The 14922-nt window shown below is 31.1% G+C and overlaps 1 protein-coding gene across 2 annotated transcripts in view; it reads right to left on the bottom strand.

Moving 5' to 3' along the window:
- The window catches only part of LOC145328022 (uncharacterized), a 38197-nt gene extending 23275 nt beyond the window's left edge, over positions 1 to 14922 (bottom strand). Inside the window, exons 1-9 of one of the 2 annotated variants that reach the window (XM_080171569.1) lie at positions 14857 to 14922; positions 14235 to 14303; positions 11233 to 11286; positions 6187 to 6238; positions 5031 to 5071; positions 3533 to 3621; positions 3112 to 3203; positions 2097 to 2135; positions 1044 to 1089 (exon numbers count right to left, since the gene is read on the bottom strand). In XM_080171569.1, the coding sequence (XP_080027695.1) occupies positions 1044 to 1089; positions 2097 to 2135; positions 3112 to 3203; positions 3533 to 3621; positions 5031 to 5071; positions 6187 to 6238; positions 11233 to 11286; positions 14235 to 14303; positions 14857 to 14907 (533 nt within the window). In that variant the 5' untranslated portion in view covers positions 14908 to 14922. Of the gene's footprint in view, positions 1 to 1043; positions 1090 to 2096; positions 2142 to 3111; positions 3204 to 3532; positions 3622 to 5030; positions 5072 to 6186; positions 6239 to 11232; positions 11287 to 14234; positions 14304 to 14856 lie in introns of both variants that reach the window. The other variant, XM_080171568.1, reaches the window with a different exon arrangement.

Raw genomic sequence — 14922 nt, 5'->3', positions numbered from 1 at the left:
ATCTTCTTTCATCATTTACTTATAATGAATATTAATTATTTATAAACATTATTATTATTTATTTATCTTTTTTTTCTCTATTACCTATTATTTGTACTTATGCCTGCGCCAATAGCCCAAAGGGGCTTCGTCCTACTCCCACTGCATTAGAGTAAAACACTACAGGAAGAAAGGGTTATTTAACTGTATCTCCCCAATGCAACCGCCTTGTGAAACCTTTCTAATGGGTCCTTGAAAATCAACCAATTGTGTCGCTTATATTAACACAGCCAAGTAGCAGAAAATAATTTTAGAAGCAGACGAAAGAAGTCTTTGAAAAAGGAAGAGATTTAGTTGTCTGTATATACATCTATACTATAGATCTGTTCCCACAGCCCTTTCAGGAAATAGCTTGCAAAAACCTTGCGGGTGTAACAATTTATAACACATATTCATTACTTTCTAGTCAGTCTCTTTATAAGATTCAAAATTCATTTTTAACTGTTATTTTTTAACATCTTTATTGAAGCTGATGATTCATTTATTAGTTAAACAATTGTATTCCATAAATAAAAAAAAGTTGTGTTTTTATATACATGTAGTTTACTTCTAAAATAGGAAGTTAAGACAGAGAAGTCTAAAATTTATCCGGAACATTTCAAAAGCTTTCCTGAAACTTACAGCCCATTCGGACTACCCATTTCCGAGAACTTAAGCTTTAGTTAGAAAAGACCCTTATATCCTTTGATATAAGAGGATTTTTATGTGTCTATCTGTGTATAACCACTGGACCGATATGGTTCTCCTTTACAAGGAAGAACCGTATAGGTCCATGGAAGTTTTATAACTTTTTTTGGGGGCGGTTACCTTCAAATCCCCCCCTCCCCCCAAGAGAAATTGCCCTAGTTATAGGATAAAATATCACAAATTAATACTTCTCATACTCAAAATGTATATTCCATATCTTCCAGTTTAAAGTTACTCTATATCTAGTTTTGTAGTAGCAAACCTATTCTATAATTATTAAATAGTCAGATTGCATGTTTGTTATACTAGTTTCCTACCTTCCATAGAGTTTTCTTTGAGTAATGCTGTTCCTCCAGCCTTTGCCTAAAATAAAATATCTGTGAAAATAATTTTAATATTAATTTCATAATGGATAATATTGTTGACAATATCATTTTTTTCAATATTTTTGTAACACAACTTTCTATTATCTATCAAAAGATTTGACTATCTAACTATCAACTATCAATCTATCTATCTTTCTATCTAACTATCTAACAATCTAACTATCTAACTATCTAACTATCTAACTATCTAACTATCTAACTATCTAACTATCTAACTATCTAACTATCTAACTATCTAACTATCTAACTATCTAACTATCTAACTATCTAACTATCTAACTATCTAACTATCTAACTATCTAACTATCTAACTATCTTACTACCTAACTATCTAACTATCTAACTATCTAACTATCTAACTATCTAACTATCTAACTATCTAACTATCTAACTATCTAACTATCTAACTATCTAACTATCTAACTATCTATCTATCTATCTATCTATCTATCTATCTATCTATCTATCTATCTATCTAACTATCTATCTATCTATCTATCTATCTATCTAACTATCTATCTATCTATCTAACTATCTATCTATCTATCTATCTATCTATCTAACTATCTATCTATCTATCTATCTATCTATCTATCTATCTATCTATCTATCTATCTATCTATCTATCTATCTATCTATCTATCTATATCTATCTATCTATCTATCTATCTATTTATCTATCTATCTATCTATCTATCTATCTATCTATCTATCTATCTATCTATCTATCTATCTATCTATCTATCTATCTATCTATCTATCTATCTATCTATCTATCTATCTATCTATCTATCTATCTATCTATCTATCTATCTATCTATCTATCTATCTATCTATCTATCTATCTATCTATCTATCTATCTATCTATCTATCTATCTATCTATCTATCTATCTATCTATCTATCTATCTATCTATCTATCTATCTATCTATCTATCTATCTATCTATCTATCTATCTATCTATCTATCTATCTATCTATTACCTATTATTCTCTTTAGTTTGCTGAGATCCTCCAACATTTCTTCATCTAAATAGTAAATATCACTTCAAGGGATAGTGATGGACAAACTAATACTAATTAGTAAATTGAAAAATTAGAAGATTAATTCCAGTTTTGTTGACCCCAGGGCCCCAAAGCTAACAATATATCATGATTTTTCATTTTCGTTTCCGTAGAAAATTTTCTATAATACGATACATGACTTTTCAGTACGGCCTGGAACCGTTTATATTCCAGCGGATAGTAATCGGTTTCGAGGCAGTACTGGTTTAGTTATTTCTCGCACCGTATTATAAACAGCTTTCCGCGGATATAAAAAAAAACTTGTTTTAATCCTATGATTTTACATTTTATATTTGTAGAAAACTGGATATAATACGATGCTAGACATAGTTTTTTCGTATGGATGAGAACTGGTTCTAATCCACCGGATATTATTCGGTTTCGAAGCAATACTCGAAAGATATTTATTACTATTTGATTGTTATGGGTTTGAATTTCAAATAAAATTCCGGGAAGAGAGGAGACAATGAACTAATTATACTGGTATCAAAAGTTTTATAAAAACATTCTTCTATTCTTAAGGTAATTTTTATAAATCTTGTTTGGTTGTTTCAAATTAGCTGTGTTCAAACATTCAACCAATAATTGTTTCTATTAAAGGGATAATTTGTATATCATTTATTAATATACGCCCCTAGCATCTAAGTTTTATGTATTTAAAGGAGTAGAGAAAGGCTAAAAATACCTTAAACCATCTCAAGACTTAAATCTTTAAATAACGTAGACTAAAACCATCATAGTACCCAGGTGAAGCTGAAGCCTATCTAATATACCTACAAAAATCCCTTACTACTTTATTATTTTATCGTTCATTGTTGCATCCACAAAGATCCCTGTAAACCACGAAATAACAAAAAAAAGTTGACCGATTGTTATACAAACTAACATATGTGCTTTGAAGAATAGATTTGCAATTAAAAGTTATAGTATTCACCTTCCATTTGATTGTTCTTTGAGAGCTTTGATTGTAGCTCGAGAACCTTTTTCTTCAGAGCAAACACATCCAATTCTATGTCGATTTCAAGACTAAATAAAACAAATTTTGTTTGATAATAATGAGAGGGTAAAAAGGACAAACGCAGGAGTTCCAAACGTCGGAGTGGACAGACGCAGGAGTATTAAAATGTTAATTTCAGTAAGTATTTCTATACAGGTTAGGTTAGGTTAAGATATGAATATACAAATAAGCACCCCGCATGGGCTAGGCATTTAAAAAACCGAAAACATGGTTTAAAATAGAATAGTGTCCACTCCACTAATCTTAATTAGTTGGTTCAAAATAGCAATGTCATCTTACAAATAATTTTAATCAACAAAAGTGACAATTTTGTATATCATCAAATAAAAAATCTTACTTTTTGAATTCATCCTTTTTTATTTTTAGCAATGTTTCTCTTTCTTCAATATTTGAACAAATTCTGTCGATTTCTTGGACCACTTCTTTCTGCAACAAATACGACAACATTCATAAAAGCGAAGCTCTGAAACGGTAGGACAAAAGGAAATTAACACTTGTATGGTGTCAGAACTGAATAATCAGATTATAAATGTTTAAGAGTCAAAGCAAATTTTTAAGTAAATTTTTGAAAAACCGCTTGATGCAGGATAATGTTTGAGGACATACTTACATTTTTAGGACTTAATTTATAGAGCTGCTTCGCTTACAATATAGTACTTTGTTGTCCCAGGAATCAGTTTACCAAAAATCAGATAAATCGGATAATTATAATTAGATCATATAAAAATTTGTTGTTGAAAAAGTGAAAAAAACATGTTTAAAATGGACGTACGTACATTCTGGTAATGAGTATAGAATTTCTATGCTTTCTAAATTGTACTTAATTACTACAAGAATCACCATGCAAAGTTTGAAATCGATTGGACAATTCTAACATGCCTAGATTAAGGAAAAAACATATCCGTTACGGACGGACGGACCGACACTAATTATAGAAAAGCTTCACTGTTAAAAATACGACAACATACATATAATCAAAACTTTAAAAAGATTCCTATAATATAAAGTTGTGAAGTTTTTTTGAACTTCCTTAAAATTTCGACTACTGATCCGATTTAGAATTTAGAAAAGCATTGCATAGGTCCCTGGATGGTTTTAGGCTAATTCATTTTTAGATTTCAGTTTTTTTTATATTATTATTGGCAATTATACTGCTTTTCCTCACCCTTGGTATACAGAGCCCCTAGATGCTAAGGACGCAGCCGCTAGTAAAAGATAAAGAAACATTCTTATTTTATCTGTCTGACTTCACCCCAAGCATAGGAAGCTTTTCTATAATTAGGGTCGGTCCTTACGTCCGTCCGTCCAAGAAAGATAGCATTTTTTTTTTGTAAATTTAGGCATGTTAGAATTGTCCTATCGATTTAAAACTTTGCATGGTGATTACTGTAGTAGTTAGGTACGATTTAGAAAGCGTAGCAACTCTATAATCATTACAAGAAGATCTGCCTTTTCTTTTATTCATTTATATTCTGATTATTCAGTTCTGACACTATACAAGTGTTAATGTCCGTTTGTACGACCGTTTTAGAGCTTCGATTTTTTTGGATGTTGTCATCCTTATTTTATTGTCTCGGATAGCCTTGAGGACGGGATACACAACGATATCAGACAACCAACTCTTTGATTCGACGACCTTTTTTTCAGAAGTCCTAAATGTGCATGGTAATGAGTATTCTAAATATTTATGTCGCGCACCTGACATAGCAGCAGTAAGAACCATGATAAAGATTTTAGTTATGTCGCGGTGTTTTTGAACCTACATATTACCTCCCCGATAACGAGCGGAAAGGGTAAGTGTTGAGCCACTGTCACGGGTAAAAATAGCAACATACCCTTGCTGAATATTCTTCATCCTCCTGTTGGTCAATACTAGCTAAAAACAAGGATAAATAAAATATAAGCTCAACAAACAGAACAAAAAAAAAATTATACATAAAGAGACAGAGTAAGCTCTACAAAGTGTCCTAAAAAATGAGCCGTGTGACGTCAATAGATCAATCTTAAGGGGGTTCCTTTCCTACTTCTCCTCTCATCCCATATTATAGTAAAGCTCCAAGACAGAATTATTAACATTGAAAACCATTCCAAAAATAAAGTTTATAACAAAAAATCATCATGATTTAAGATTGACCTAAGCTTAAAAAAATTTTAAGGGCATAATACAGTAATTTTTAGATGAATTAGATAGAGAGATTATAGCATTCCTAAATTTAGAAAAATTATATTTGATACTGGGAAGGTTTTTAACCGTCTCAAGGGAAGTAGAAAATGTTTACCAGCCCCCAAGGCCGTGGGGGGGGGGGGGGCGGGGGTTGAGGCTTTTGGACTATTAATTACAATGTAACTAAGTATTCGTTGGCTTAAAAACTTTGGTTACTTTGTTAAATTTTGATTGGTTGGTTTCAATAATTTAAATCTACAGATGTATATATTTTTTTATGATCATCCATTGTCTTATCCTTTAAACTAAGGGATCTAAAGGGATAAGACAATAGCCGATAAATTGATAAATTCCCAAGGATGAAACACAAAATTATCCTTCTGTAGATTACAACTAGCGGTTTAAAAATGGACCATACAATCTAAATTTAATACAAGTCTCCAAATTTGTTGAGCCAACGAATCAGAAAAAGCTATTATAAAACTTTGGGGACTAGTGCAATAAACAGCTCAATGTCCCCGTCCTGTCTACTTTAAACTCCTCCCAACCAAATAGGCACAGTTATCTGAAATATTAGAGTAAAAGACTAGAGGGAGAAAGGGTTAAATAACTGTATCTCCCCATCGCAACCGCCTTGTGCAGCCTTTCTATTGGGTCAATGAAAATCAACCAATGGTGAAGCAGACGAAAGATGTCTTTAAAAAAAGAAGGGAGGTAGTTGTCTGTATGTACATCTATACTATAGATCTGTTCCTGAAATATACCGAATGACAATTTATGCCACCTTGAACTTAACAAAGCATTTGATAGAAAAAGACTAACATTACCTTCATTTTTTATATAGAGCAAATCAGCTCTCGCTGCCAAACTGTTGGACGCCTACAAATAATAAAAATTAATAAAATAATTTTGATGTATTTTTTTTAAATGTTTAGGTTGTATTTCAAAATTTCTAGTGAGAACAAAAACCTTCAATCCCTCTTTATTCTTATTTTTCTATTCACGTATAGAAAAAGCAAAGGAATATATTCTATTGTCAAACCCCTGTGGGGGTCATGAACCTGCGTTGCTACCTAGTACAAAATACAATAACCTAACCTAACATAAACAGTCGGATAATTAGATCGATCACTTACAAATTTGTTGTTAAAAAAGTAAAAAAATAAACATGTTTAAAATGAACATACGGACATTCTGGTAATGATTATAGAGTTGCTACGCTTTCTAAATCGTACCTAACTACTAATGGAATTACCATGCAAAGTCGATAGGACAATTCTAACATGCCTAAATTAACGAAAAAAGCTATCCGTCTCGGACGGACGGCCGGATCGACCCTAATTATAGAAAAGCTTCGCTTTTAATAAGGGGGATAGGGTTTCTGTGTTTGACTTGGCCCATTGAGGGGAACATTTTTATAATATTGTATTTACAAAAAATAACCATTCAAAAAAGTTTTGCTAATAATGTAATTAATCAACCTTGTTATATTACAAGGTTTAATCATCTAATTTTATCTTTATCCAGTGGGGTTAACGTCTTTTACGACCTTCATAAATTCTTTATTATTACACAACTGGGTAGTGCAACTAATTTTTATTTGTTTTTGTAGCATAGCATACTCTATGATAAGACTTGCGGTTGCGACCATAGCATCTATTAGGGGTAAATAAGAAGGGGGCATTAAAATAGCCTAAAACCATCTTAGGACCCATGTGAAGCTAACCTAAAAAAGAGAACCCAATCAGTTCAATAGTTATAAAGATCTTAAGCTTCAGACAAAAAAAAAACCTTACAACTTAATATCATGTTGTACTAATTATTTATTAATCCAGTATATTTCAAAGTTATAACCAACTCTTTTATCGTAACTTTAGACGAAATAATAGTAGTTCTATTTAAATAACTAGCGGCTGCCACCAAAACATCTAGGAGCTCTGTATTTTAATTTATGGAAATAGCCCAAACTATTTCAAGACTCAAGTCTAGAAATAGATAGCCTAAAACAATCCTGAGACATATGTGAAAATCGATACAATGAAGAAATCAATCTATTCAAGAATTTCAAAATTCATAAATTTGTTAACATTTAAACAATGTACAGAAATTTTAGGCGCAATATTAGTTATTAATCGCATTTTATTATTAACAGTTTTTCGCATATATTCAAATGGAAAGTTATAAGATTAAAACCAGTTTTGTTAGCTTCAAGGGGCCGGAGGCCCGTATCAACAAAGCTGGTATTAATTTATTATTTTCATTTTGATATGCGTAAAAAAATTGTCTATAATACAATGCTAGACCTGATTTTTCAGTATAATTAAGATTCGGTTGTAATCTATCGGATATTAATCGCTTCATTGCCATACTGGAAATATCCTTACGTACTATAGTTTTATAGGGGGGGGGGGGGGGGGGGGGCTAATAATAATTTACCAATGCCTATATCCCTGTAGAATATTTATTGTTCTAATTCTAATTCTACAAGAACCATTAAGTTTTAAAATTACTGGCTTTGTCAGGATCTTAAGGAATAAGACAATGGACGATAAATTTATATGCATATCTTCTGATATTCAAAATTCAGTAAAAGTACCCAAAGTATATAAGTCAACAAATAAGATATCATAAGAATAAAAACTTTGGGTACCAGTGTTATTTACAGACAAATGTCTTCTCCCTCCCTGAGTTTTGTAAATTTGATGTTAATACAAAACCACACAGAAAACTTTTAAGTGTAATAATAGGTATACTCCCTAAAGAGTAGAATCCGATCGGTTAAGTGGTTACCGAGATCTTAAGACGGACAGACAGACGGACGGACGGACAGACATCATTCTACTTTGTATTACAGATAATCCCTATTCTAATTTTGATGAGGTTTTAAGCCTGAAATGTAAATGTTTTGGAGTAGTGCCAGAATAGTTATTTATCATATCGTATTATAGACAGCTTTCCGCGGATAATGAAATGAAAAATTATTGAAGATTGAAACTGGTTTCTTAGCCCCAAGGGGCCGAAGGTCCGGACTAACAAATTTGTTATCAATTTTAGGATTTTATTATGTTATTCATACATACAAATTTGTCTCATATACGATGCTATGCATGATTTTTCAGTATGGCTGAAAATTTTTCTAATCCAGCTTAATTCAACCGGTTTCAAAGCCATACTGGAAGAATAAAAATCCGATAAAACTAGCACACTTAACTAAGAATATATACTATTTTTTATGTTCTTTATTTCGGAAACATTCGCAAATTCAGCTACAGTCATTAAAATTAACCAAGCAAATGTTGTATGTTTAAATTTTTTATACAGTAACACCATTAAAATTAATTATTAACCTAATTTTCTAACAAAATAGAATATTTCTTATTGAATTAGTAAAATAATACTGTTTTAAACTTTGTATAGCAATTAATTAAGCAGTTAGGTACATTTGAAAAGTGCAGCAACTCAATAATTAATACTAGATAGTACGTGAAAGGAGAAATCTGACATTATATAAATGAGGGATGATGAGAGGAGGATTTGGAAAGAAAACCCCTAAAAAATAGATGGATTATCCCTCATTTTTATGACGTCAGAATTCTTTTTGAGCGACTTTCTCCTTTCACACGTAAGTCAAATTCAAACAGGTTAGGTTTAAAGTTCACTTTTAATATGAAATATGTTTTTTAGCTTTTTCTTACTTAGCAACAGAATAGGAAAAAAAGTACCTTTATGATAAATAATAAAACTCTAAGTATTGTTTACAATAAAAAAATCAACCATTTATCAAATCAGAGTTTGCAAGATCTTCTACAAAAATGCTTAAAAATAAAGTACAGTAAAAAAAAACACTTTAACAGCAAAACAACTCTATAATTTTCTTTTTCTCTATGCTTGTCCGTCCGAACGTTCTTTGTCTGTCAGTACGTCCTTTGAACTTTTCTTAAGCTACTGTTTAAAAGAACAGTATTTTTAAAACAATATACATTTAAAGTATACATGTAAGAATTCACCTCAGATTTTGTTTGAAGATTTCTATCTTTATATATTCCAAAAAAAAAGGAAAAAAACGGAAAATGATGCAAAAATGTAGAGGTCTCTTGTTACATACTTTTGGTAAGATATTGCGAATATTATGGAAATACTTTTACTAAGAGTTTTCACAAAATAGTCAACTTATACTTTTAGCGAAAAAGTTATATCTTATTAAAGAGATTTTTGTCTCTAACTTTGCTTTCATTTTAAATAAAAACATCATTTACATAAATAGAAAATTAGCCCATTGTTATTTTTTGAAATTTAGCTATTTGTAACCGAGAGGAAAGTTAGTGGTAATTTTGGTTCCAGGACTAACGCAGGATAGTTGAAATATTAATTCAAATAAGTATTTCTATACAGATTAGGTTAGGTTAAGATATGAATCTACAAATAAGCCCCCCGCAGGGGTTAGCCATTTAAAACTCTGAAGGATGGTCTAAAATAGGTTAGGTTGTGGACTTCTACGTTTGTCCTAGAACCGTATTGTTTTTGTACTGTAGATAAAATATATCTTATACATTTTTAATAGTAACATGATGTTTGTTGTTTTTTTTGTAGCGAAGTTCTCGATATGGTTCCTTTTCTTTGCATCATAGCATTTAGCGCATTTTATCCTTTTTACAAAAACATTTATGTTTTACTGCATCGTAATTCTAGAAATTTTTGCTAACATAATTCTAGCTGCAAGAGAAATAAAAGAAATATAAAATTTAGTCTGAGGAAAATATGAAACAGAAAGTATAAAAAAGGTACAAAATATATTTTTTTAAAGCGAAGCTTTTCTATAATTAGGGTAGGTCCGTCCGTCCGAGACGGATAGATTTTTTCATTAATTTAGGCATGTTAGAATTGTCCTATCGATTTGAAACTTTGCATGGTGATTCCTGTAGTAGTTAGGTACGATTTAGAAAAAGTAGCATCTCTATAATCATTTCCAGAATGTCCGTACGTCCATTTTAAACATGTTGATTTTTCTACTTTTTTAACAAGAAATTTTTATGTGATCTAATTATCCGATTGATATGATTTTTGGCATATTGATTCCTGGAACAACAAAGTACAATATTACAAGCCAAGCAACTCAATAATTAAGTATGTCCATAAACATTATCCTGTATCAAGCAGTTTTTCAACAAATTTACTTACAATTTTGCTTTGACTCTTATACATTTATATTCTGATTATTCAGTTCTGACACTATACAAGTGTTAATGTCCGTTTGTCCTACCGTTTCAGTGCTTTGTTTTTATGGATGTTGTCATCCTTGTTTCTTTCAAAAATATCTTAAAATCCTAAAACTTTCTAGTTATAGGTGGGCTTATTTCCCTAATTTGGTTACTAGCAGCTAAAATTTACTGATAAACAAAATACAAACAAATAAAAAAAAATTATAAAGTAGCTGCGCTACTAAAATTTTGGATCTACTGCAGTTCACGGTAAAATATTGCTGGTAAGCAATATTTCCAAAAAATTATGAATTTTAAAGGCTGCTAGCTGCCAAACGGCTGAACGTACAGATCATGCCCGCACACTGTTTTAAAAAGGCCTACAAATAATCTGGAATAGCCATAAATCAATAATGCATAATTATCTCCCAGTGCAGAGAAATGCGCGAAAAATACCTATTTTACGCGTTTTTTCTTCAGTGAAGCTTTCCTTGTGCATAATTGAATCTTGGCTATTCCAGATTATTTCTAGGCCGCTTAAAATGGTGTGCGGGTATGATCTGTACGTTTAGCCGTTTGACAGCTAGCAGCCTTTAAAATTCATAGATTTTTGGAAATATTGTTTACCAGCAATATTTTACCGTGAACTGCAGTAGATCCAAAATTTTTTATCACCTTTGGAATACAATCATCATCTTCTTTACCCTCCTTGCCTCCAAAATCAGCTTCCTTAAAAAAAAAACAATCAGTTAAGAATCATTTTCAACCCAATTAACAGGGAAAAAGTCTACTTTATCATTTCAAAAAATATTTCAAGTAAAAAATCCTCTTCATCAATCACATCTGGAAAAAAATACAAAAAAATAAGTATATGATAAAACTTTCTTAATAGGTAACAAATTTAAACTTAACTTAGATAACAAATAATAATGGCTAAGAAAAATTTGATGGTAAAAAATTGCAACTGGATTTTGACTAACAAAGGGGTAGTTGCACGAAATGTATTTAAACTTGAATTTAGTGAACTGCGTTTTTTCAATGGTTTAAAGTACATTTTTAAGGCATATATTAAAAAGAATTAAAACTTTCTACCATGTATTTTTAAAAATATCAAGACTTGAAAATCGTATTCTTGTGAAATATACAATTTATATGCTGGCTTATTTTCACAAAAACAGTATGACAATTAATTATGTCTAATTGTTTGTTATTCATTGTAATACAAAAATGTATGTGTTTGATGGTATACTTGTAACTTATGCTTGAAATCGTTTTTCTTAAATGCACTTCATGCAACTATCCCTTTACATTCGACGATTTAACGTAGGTTCAAGCTTTCTTAATATAAAAAAACAAGAATGACAATATCTATAAATAGAGGAAAAAACAAAGTAACACGAGAAGTAGATTCAAAAGCAAATTTAATTTTGCAATAAAATTTACGTTTCCTCAAAAACATTTAAAATGGACAAGGAGTTATAGAATAGCTTTATCACTACATAAAAATAATGGATAGATTTTATTTAAGATGCTGTGAGTATTGGTGCAAAAAATATGACGTAACAAAAAAAATTAGCCAATGAGAGGCCGTTATTGACCAATATGGTAAAATTTATAGTGGACTCTCATTGGTTAATTTTTTTTGTTACGTCATATTTTTTGCACCAATGCTCACTAAGAGATATAAGTTTTCCGGAATTGTAATGTAGGGAGTAGATTTGAAATCTGCATCAAATTTTAAGGATTTTTTATAAAATTCGTTTTTTGTATAATTCTTTATCTAAAAGCGGAAATACAAATTAAGTTAATTAATTTTGGCATCCGTGATTGATGGATTTAAAAAATCTGCGCTCTGATTGGATGTCGTACATCATTCAACCAATTAGAGCGCAGGTAGTTTAATATCCACCTATCCTATTGGTCAAAATTAATTAACTTAAAATGTGTTTCCGCTTTTAGATAAAGAATTTTACAAAAAACGAATTTTATAAAAAATCCTTAAAATTTGATGCAGATTTCAAATCTACTCCCTACATTAAAATTCCGGAAAACTTATATCTCTTAATACTCACAGCATCTTATTTAATCTGTTTAATTTAAGGATGAATTAAAATCAAGAATGACAAAATTTATAAGAAGAGAAACACAAAAATAATTGAAAGACAAACAGACGAAGTGAATTTTGAAGCAAACGTTCAGTGGCCTTTAAAAAAGGAAGGAAATGAAAAAGAAATTATACAAGACTAGAAATATTAAGAATTATAGACAAATCACAAAACTATCTTCAAAATATTTATATGTGTTGACGAAATTACTGACAGACAAAGATAACTAGATAGATATTATAATAAAAAAGTAGAAGACTGTTTTTTTTTTTTATCATTTAGTAATCAAAATTACAGAGTATTCAGAATCACTATGTAAAAACTAAGGGGGGGGGGGGGAAGTTTTGACACATTTGCGTAAACAGGGAGCATAGGCTTTATCTTTGGACTGAGAGGATAGGTTATTAGGGATAAAATCATTCTTATATGATGAATTTTCCCAAGTTTTAAGATTTTTTGGATAGGCCTCCAGGTTCCGGAGCTCCAGGCCTCCAGGTCCTCTCTGTACAGGTAAAAATTAAAAAAATAATTTTTTTTTTAAAGAGTATTACAGTATTACAGAGTATTACAGAGTATTCAGAATCACTATGTAAAAACTAATTGTATATTAATTGTCATATCACACATTTTGCTAAAGTCTAGGTGCTATTAATTACACATCATCATTTTGGGTGATTAGAATAACTCTATATCAATGGATATAGGATACGTGGATATTGTGAGAGATTCTAGCATAAACTGATAAAATGTTTTTCTCATGTGGCTAATATAACAATAGCGCGCCTCAATGACTTTACCCCATCCCCTTCCATGACCAAGAAGAAAAATATTGACCAATATCTGAGCTGGATCTTTAAATCGTTTTAGAGGTGCGCTGAATTTGGGCGATTCAAAGGTGAACCGGAGGTGCGCTGATGGTGCACCACAGCTACTGCTATAAAACATGGATTTTTAAAAGGTTTCGGCGCAGTGTTGCTTGATCGCTGGCGACACTCAATAAAATATCAATCCGCGCCAGTACAACTTTATTACTTAAGCCGTGTCAGTACGGTATTTTATATAAAATGCCGTGTCAGTACGGTATTTTATATAAAACAATATATAATTTATTTCAAAAATAACTATAAAAATGTTTGCATGATAGTTTTGCAATAAAATATTAAAGTAATTTTAAAAAAATATCTATTTATTAAATAAATCACCCCGGATTGGCGCACCAATGGTATTCGCTGAGTACCATTGGCGCGCTGGTACTGCGCCACTGGCCGCGCCGATTCGCCCCATGCCATTTCGATTTAAAGATTGGTATTAATAATCTGATGGTGCGCTGAAATGAATCGCCCCGGTTCAGCGCACCTATAAATGATTTAAATATCCAGCTCTGAGCTTAAATAAGCAACCTAAATTGACGACAAAAATTTCCTTGACACAATAACCATTTCTATATCTACATTTCAAGGGAAAACCTCATCGGTTCAGGGGTTAGCGAGATCCTTCGTTACAGACATACACGCACACAGACACAAAGAGACCCTGCTACTTTTATATAAGGATTTGCAAGGATAAATTTACCTTAATGATATCTGCTGGCTTGTCAGGTTCCTCATTACAATTTATGGGACTTTCATCCAATCCCAACTCCTAAGAAATTATTTATCAGCGAAGCCATTGCACAAGTTGACCGTCTGTACGTTAGTCTTACAGTTTGTGTGGTTTAATACTATGTTTTTTAATATCATCTTGTCCAAATATATCTCATTTCAATTATATAATTATTTATTTATCAGCTATATTATCCTAAAACTTTCCTTCCATAAGTAATTTTCAGTCCGTCACCAATTTTAATTCATAAAAAATCAATCAATTAATCTATCTATTCTATATGTCCATCTAAAGATCACAGAAATATTAGCCAATGTTAGATTTCCGTTATCCATCCATTTATCTAATCTAATTCATTAAAAACAAGGATGACAACATCCATAAAAGCTAAGCACTGAAACGGTAGGACAAACGGACATTAACACTTGTATAGTGTCAAAACTGAATTATCAGAATATGAATAAGCCGAAGCAAAATTGTAAGTAAATTTGTTGAAATACTTCTTTTAGGGGGCAAATATAAGGGTTTTAAATTTTTTACACACCTAGCCCTACCTTGGACGTCTATAAAATCTATCTATCTATCACCATACCTTATTTTCAAAAGATTTGATTTCGTGCTCCTCCGTCTCCTTCAAGTCCATTTTATAAAATGTTTG

This window comes from Acartia tonsa, chromosome 9 (assembly GCF_053477335.1).
Source record: "Acartia tonsa isolate MP-2025a chromosome 9, ASM5347733v1, whole genome shotgun sequence".
NCBI lineage: Eukaryota > Metazoa > Arthropoda > Copepoda > Calanoida > Acartiidae > Acartia > Acartia tonsa.
This window is presented reverse-complemented; position numbering and strand designations above follow the sequence as displayed.